This window comes from Eucyclogobius newberryi, unplaced genomic scaffold (assembly GCF_026437365.1).
Source record: "Eucyclogobius newberryi isolate DKJ021-1_F unplaced genomic scaffold, fEucNew1.0.hap1 SCAF_10, whole genome shotgun sequence".
Classification (NCBI taxonomy): domain Eukaryota; kingdom Metazoa; phylum Chordata; class Actinopteri; order Gobiiformes; family Gobiidae; genus Eucyclogobius; species Eucyclogobius newberryi.
This window is the reverse complement of record NW_027315724.1, coordinates 36,124,252-36,131,751: the sequence shown is the minus strand read 5'-3', so window position 1 is coordinate 36,131,751 and position 7,500 is coordinate 36,124,252. Positions and strand designations below refer to the sequence as shown.

Here is a 7,500-nt window from a genome sequence, read left to right as displayed (position 1 = left end):
ACACACACACACAACACACACACACACAACACACACACACACACACACACAACACACACAACACACACACACACACACACACACACACACACAACACACACACACACAACACACACACACACACACACAACACACACACAACACACACACACACACACACAACACACACACACACACACACACACACAATCTACTATAGGGACATCGACTTCCGTTCATCTTCTAGAGACAAAATCCTAAACACGTAGACGTTCGTGGAAAAAAGCTTAAATTTTTCTCGGTAACGACTTCGTGCGATGGTCGTGGACGTCCTACTTTGATCCCAGGTGCATTGTGGGGATTTTAGGCAAGGCAAGTTTATTTGTAGAGCACATTTCAAAGTGCTTCACAACAGTAAAAATGCATTAAAATCACAAACACATTACAGACCACACACACACACACACACACACTTTCCCACATTTAGTTGGCGTTGCCGTAGTGACAGGCGTCTCCGGGACGGACACATCACTGTTAGACTGATTCTCTCCCATATCAGCGCGCTATCTGCAAACTTTTACCTCAGTCCGAGTGGTACTTGTGTCGCACGGTCGCTCTAGAGTCTCTTCATGTGCCGTTTCGTCGCTCTTAAACGTTTTCCCGTCCACGATGTCGTTGTACGAGACTTTTCCGAGCGTCTGACGGAAGGATCCACGACGCTGATGGTGTCATGTCCAACAAATAGATAGAGGAGAGAATCAAGCCGATATCGCTGCACAATGACCCCGCATGACTTTCTCGATCTCAGAGTCTCGTCTCAAACACGTTAGGAATAATATAAAGCAGCATGTTCCAATAAACTTTTGTTTTTGGGTCGTATTGTTTTCAGTTTTGAGCCGGTCGATGAAAATTCAGCACGATTTCTTGAGCAATTATTGAAAAAACATTAAAAAAAACGTAATACTTTACAGTCGACTTGTGCTTTTAATAAAAAAGAACGTGACATTTCTTTGGCGCGTCATCAACGTGCAACGCTTTTTATTTGATTAAATTTAGAAACATTTTTGTGACGTCGCATTCGTTTGATTTATATAATAATGTGCCCAAAGGAACAAAGATCGATTTAATGCCGCGTTCCGTTTGTCCTCAGAGGTCGGAACTCGGAGCTTGGAGAGACGTTTTCGCCGACGTTTGTGCGTCCTAGTGTCAAATTGCAGTGGATTACAGTTTAAGAACATTAAAATTACTTAAAACAAGCGACACAAACTTAATAAAGTCTCAAATTAGACAAAATACAGGTCAATTTAGTCAATTTATCAGCTCGGACCGTGTTATTACATCTGCAGTTTATAAAGCATCGTCTGAGAGAGAGTTATTGCTTTTGTTGACGTTAGCATCATTAGCATCGTTAGCATCATTAGCATCATTAGCATCACAGAACTGCAGAGGCTCAGCAGCAGGAAAACTAGAAACAGTACAAGAAGTATCAGTATTTGACCTTTAAACTCTCAGTGGAACTTTGACTCATGTGGTTGAAACAATGATAAAGGATGTGCCTGGTGCAGGGCCCCGTGACCTGAGGGTGAACAGTTTAGTTCCCACAATGTCATGAATACCTGCCCATAAGTTTATGTTCTTATAAACACACACACGCCTCCAAAACATGAAGAGGCGGAGCCAGGCGTCCAGGACACATCCATCCTTTTTCTACCTTCTCCTTCTCTCTCTCCTTCTTCTTCTCTTACTCTCTCTCTCTTTCCCTCCCTCTCTCTCTTCTCTTTCTCTCTCAGAATAACATTTACTCTCGGTGGTGGAGCAGCTTTGATCTGCTTTAGTCCAGAGTTGTTTCCAGAGCTGAATGTTTGAATATTAATCGACATTTTAAATAAAGAGAAACTCTTTATTAATAAAGAGTTTAGAGACAAACAAATGTTCTCTTTCATTATAACACGGACAGAGAATATTATTGCAACAGAGATTTGACTTGAGATCATTCTTTATGACCATCAGCCAGTGCAGTGTGAAATGTGGGAGGAGCCTACAAGTTTAGCAACATAAAGCTAGCAAAGCACGTTAGCATCAGCTGTTTGGTCAAAATCTGATATTTCCAGGTCATAATGCGTCTCACATGATCTAAAACAGGGCCATATTCCAATACAGGCAGGTAGCGTGACCCCGGCCCGTCATTGGTGTGAAAATTATTTAAAATCAAATTTAAATATCAAATAAAATATCACTTTTCTGTCAAATATAGGCTATTGAATCTATTATTTCATTCATTTCACGTCATCTTTATTAAGGATACAAGTGCAGACAGATGCCTGGGGGGAAATGATTTGGCATGTTTGGCGGGCCGGATTATAAAGACAAACGGGCCTTATGTGGCCCACGGGCCGTAGTTTGCCCACCCCTGATCTGAAGCTAAAGCGTGACATAAAGAGAGGCTCAAACAAGGCGTAGAGGCTTTGAGAGAAGTCAAAGAAATGAGGCAAAACTGTTCCTGTGCACGCTAGCTTTAGCCACGCCCCTCACACACACGCTGGCTTTAGCCACACCCCTGACACACACGCTAGCTTTAGCCACACCCCTCACACACACGCTAGCTTTAGCCACGCCCCTCACACACACGCTAGCTTTAGCCACGCCCCTCACACACACGCTAGCTTTAGCCACACCCCTCACACACACGCTAGCTTTAGCCACGCCCCTCACACGCACGCTAGCTTTAGCCACGCCCCTCACACACACGCTAGCTTTAGCCACGCCCCTCACACACACACGCTAGCTTTAGCCACACCCCTCACACACACGCTAGCTTTAGCCACGCCCCTCACACGCACGCTAGCTTTAGCCACGCCCCTCACACACACGCTAGCTTTAGCCACGCCCCTCACACACACACGCTAGCTTTAGCCACACCCCTCACACACACGCTAGCTTTAGCCACGCCCCTCACACACACGCTAGCTTTAGCCACACCCCTCACACACAAACCTGGAAGTACTAAATGTGTATTTGTTATGTTTGGGTGACTCTGAAGTGACCGCTCTGGCAGGTCAGGGCCTCGTGCCCATCGTGGTTGAGTATATTGCACATATGCCGTGTGGGGCATGTCATTCCCCAGTCTCATTCCCATGTCACGCTGCACTGTCCCGTCAAATAAAGCCTACGAGCCAAAGATACTAAAAAAATACTAAAAAACATAAACTAAGCGTGGCTAATTCAGTCAAATGTCATAATAAGACGCTGCAGGTCCAATGTCCCGAGTGTGAGGACGAAACCAGAAGCAAAAGGACTAAATCCAGTGACATTGTCCAGCCCCGGGACACAATGACCGTCGGCAATATCAGGACCTTCCCGCGTGGCTCTGGACCAGACCCCGTCCCGCGTGGCTCTGGACCAGACCCCGTCCCGCGTGGATCTGGACCAGACCCCGTCCCGCGTGGACCTGGACCAGACCCCGTCCCGCGTGGACCTGGACCAGACCCCGTCCCGCGTGGACCTGGACCAGACCCCGTCCCGACCTGAACCAGACCCCGTCTCACGTGGACCTGGACCAGACCCCGTCCCGCGTGGACCTGGACCAGACCCCGTCCCGACCTGAACCAGACCCCGTCTCACGTGGACCTGGACCAGACCCCGTCCCGCGTGGACCTGGACCAGACCCCGTCCCGCGTGGATCTGGACCAGACCCCGTCCCGCGTGGACCTGGACCAGACCCCGTCTCACGTGGACCTGGACCAGACCCCGTCCCGGCGTCTTTGGTCCTCGCTCATGTTTGGGACGTTCCTGCAGGATTATCTCGTCCCTCGGCGAGACGACACGGCTCTCGTCCTCTGCATCGATCGGATTAAGCGCTCGCCTTGAATTACCTACCCACAATCCCCCCGTGCTCCGCCCTTCAGCCTATGACTGATCGCCCCGAAACCAGACCCCCAAAAATGCAGCGGCGTCCTCGGAGAAGCAGAGCATGCTGGGATACCGTGAGAGTCCTGGCACGGCGGATAAACGCAGAGCGATGTCTAAACTGCAGCGCCATTAAAAAGCACTTAAGGCTTAAAGTAAAAGGGGACGCGCTTTGTAGATGTTTCCCTCGCCGCGTTTGGAGGGGCCTTATTAAAGGGCCCGATTCAGAGTCGTTCAGACCAGAAAACAGGAGCAGGGGCCCGGGTTCAAGCCATGTGTGTGTGCAGGGGCCGATGTGCAGGGGCCCGGGTTCACTTAAAGGCGTGTGTGTGCAGGGGCCGATGTGCAAGGGCCGATGTGCAGGGGCCGGGTTCACATAAAGCTGTGTGTGCAGGGGCCGATGTGCAGGTGCCGGGTTCACTTAAAGCCATGTGTGTGTGCAGGGGCCGATGTGCAGGTGCCGGGTTCACTTAAAGCCATGTGTGTGTGCAGGGGCCGATGTGTAGGGACCGGTGTGCAGGGGCCGGGTTCACATAAAGCTAGGGGCCGGGTTGTGCAGGGGTCGGGTTGTCCAGGGGCCCGGTTCTACTTCAGTCCAGTTCTAAACTCGGGGCCTCTCTTCCAGGCGGATGTTTCCGAGTTACAAAGTGAAAGTGACCGGGATGAACCCCAAAACCAAGTACATCCTCCTGATCGACGTGGTGCCGGCCGACGACCACAGATACAAGTTCTGTGACAACAAATGGTGAGACACGCCCACACGGGACAGAGCAGCGCCGCCCCTTGGGGCCCCGCCCGGTGGTTAGGACTCACCTCACAGCGAGACGGTCCCAGGTGTCAGATTGTAGATTTGTGGCTCATGTCTCTGGGGTTCCGGGGCCTTTCTGTGTGGAGTCTGCATGTTCTCCCTGTGTCTGCGCAGGCTGCCCCGCCCACTTAAGACAGGTACAGTAGGCTCCTCCCCTCTCCGATCACAATGGGACTTTCCTGGTTCAATAAAGGTCAATAAAATGAAATTAAAATGGAGACAAAGTTCAAGTTATACAGTAGTATTACACTTCTGCTCACAATGTAACCCAGAGACGTCAGATAAACCTCTCAAAATGTTCAAAATAAAGTTAAAAGACACTTTTGTTGTCCTCTGCACTTGACCCATTGTTCAGTGTCTCTGGGACATTTCTCCAGATCTGGGTCCAGCCTTGGTCAGGACTGTAGCTGTGGAGGAAACTCGCCCAGGCACAGGGAGAAAAAGACCCGGGAGTCGAACTCGCCGCCTTCTGGCTGCGAGGCGAGAGTGAAGAGAGCTGCCGTCTCCAGACTTTGAGATCTTTCTGGAAACTGTTTTAGACCGAGAAAAAATCAAAATCATATTTATATAGAAGCCATAATTATGGTCCACTGACCCCAGCCCTGCCCTCTCCCTCTTTCACTCTTTCTTCTCTCCTCCCTCTCCTCCCTCCCTCCCTCTCCTCCCTCTCCTCCCTCTCTCTCCTCCCTCCCTCTCTCTCCTCCCTCTCTCTCTCTTTCCTCCCTCCCTCTCTCTCTCCTCCCTCTCTCCCTCTCCTCTCTCCTCCCTCTCCTCCCTCCCTCTCCTCTCCTCCCTCCCTCTCTCTCCTCCCTCCCTCCCTCTCCTCTCTCCTCTCTCTCTCTCCTCCCTCCCTCTCCTCTCTCTCTCTCCTCCTCCCTCTCCTCTCCTCCCTCCCTCTCCTCCCTCCCTGTCTCTCCTCCCTCCCTCTCCTCTCTCTCCTCCCTCTCCTCTCCCTCTCTCTCCTCCCTCCCTGTCTCTCCTCCCTCTCCTCTCTCTCTCCTCCCTCTCCTCCTCCCTCTCCTCTCCTCCCTCCCTCTCCTCTCTCTCTCTCCTCCCTCCCTGTCTCTCCTCCCTCCCTCCCTGTCTCTCCTCCCTCTCCTCCCTCTCCTCCTCCCTCTCCTCTCCTCCCTCCCTCTCTCTCCTCCCTCCCTCTCCTCTCTCTCTCTCCTCCCTCCCTGTCTCTCCTCCCTCCCTCTCCTCCCTCCCTCTCCTCTCCTCCCTCCCTGTCTCTCCTCCCTCCCTCTCCTCTCTCTCCTCCCTCTCCTCTCTCCCTCTCTCTCCTCCCTCCCTGTCTCTCCTCCCTCTCCTCTCTCTCTCCTCCCTCTCCTCTCCTCCCTCCCTGTCTCTCCTCCCTCCCTCTCCTCCCTCCCTCTCCTCCTCCCTCTCCTCCCTCCCTGTCTCTCCTCCCTCCCTCTCCTCTCTCTCCTCCCTCTCCTCTCTCTCTCTCTCCTCCCTCTCTCTCCTCCCTCCCTGTCTCTCCTCCCTCTCCTCTCTCTCTCCTCCCTCTCCTCCTCCCTCTCCTCTCCTCCCTCTCCTCCCTCCCTCTCCTCTCTCCTCCCTCTCTCTCTCTCTCCTCCCTCCCTCCCTCTCCTCTCTCTCTCTCCTCCCTCTCCTCTCTCTCTCCTCCCTCTCTCTCCTCCCTCCCTGTCTCTCCTCCCTCTCCTCTCTCTCTCCTCCCTCTCCTCCTCCCTCTCCTCTCCTCCCTCTCCTCTCTCTCTCTCCTCCCTCCCTGTCTCTCCTCCCTCCCTCTCCTCCCTCCCTCTCCTCTCCTCCCTCCCTGTCTCTCCTCCCTCCCTCTCCTCTCTCTCCTCCCTCTCCTCTCTCCCTCTCTCTCCTCCCTCCCTGTCTCTCCTCCCTCTCCTCTCTCTCTCCTCCCTCTCCTCCTCCCTCTCCTCTCCTCCCTCCCTGTCTCTCCTCCCTCCCTCTCCTCCCTCCCTCTCCTCCTCCCTCTCCTCCCTCCCTGTCTCTCCTCCCTCCCTCTCCTCTCTCTCCTCCCTCTCCTCCCTCTCCTCTCTCTCTCTCTCTCCTCCCTCTCTCTCCCCCCTCCCTGTCTCTCCTCCCTCTCCTCCCTCTCCTCCTCCCTCTCTCTCTCCTCCCTCCCTCTCCTCCCTCCCTCTCCTCTCTCCTCCCTCTCCTCTCTCTCCTCCCTCTCTCTCCTCCCTCCCCGTCTCTCCTCCCTCTCTCCTCCTCCCTCTCCTCTCCTCCCTCCCTCTCTCTCCTCCCTCCCTCTCCTCTCTCTCTCTCCTCCCTCCCTGTCTCTCCTCCCTCCCTCTCCTCCCTCCCTCTCCTCCCTCTCCTCCTCCCTCTCCTCCCTCCCTGTCTCTCCTCCCTCTCCTCCCTCTCCTCTCCTCCCTCTCTCTCCTCCCTCCCTCTCCTCTCTCTCTCTCCTCCCTCCCTGTCTCTCCTCCCTCCCTCTCCTCCCTCCCTCTCCTCCTCCCTCTCCTCCCTCCCTGTCTCTCCTCCCTCCCTCTCCTCTCTCTCCTCCCTCTCCTCCCTCTCCTCTCTCTCTCTCTCTCCTCCCTCTCTCTCCTCCCTCCCTGTCTCTCCTCCCTCTCCTCTCTCTCTCCTCTCCTCCCTCCCTCTCCTCCCTCCCTCCCTCCCTCCCTCTCCTCTCTCCTCCCTCTCTCTCTCTCTCCTCCCTCCCTCTCCTCTCTCTCCTCCCTCTCTCTCCTCCCTCCCTGTCTCTCCTCCCTCTCTCCTCCCTCTCCTCCTCCCTCTCCTCTCCTCCCTCCCTCCCTCTCCTCTCTCCTCCCTCTCTCTCTCTCTCCTCCCTCCCTCTCCTCCCTCTCTCTCCTCTCCCTCTCTCC

The 7,500-nt window shown here is 53.9% G+C and overlaps 1 protein-coding gene across 1 annotated transcript in view; it reads left to right on the top strand.

Annotated features, from left to right (window-relative positions):
- tbx4 (T-box transcription factor 4) overlaps positions 1-7,500 on the top strand; it is a 42,261-nt gene that overhangs the window by 6,465 nt on the left and 28,296 nt on the right. Inside the window, exon 3 of the mRNA XM_072456182.1 lies at positions 4,511-4,630. Within this exon, the coding sequence (XP_072312283.1) occupies positions 4,511-4,630 (120 nt within the window). The remainder of the gene's footprint in view (positions 1-4,510; positions 4,631-7,500) is intronic.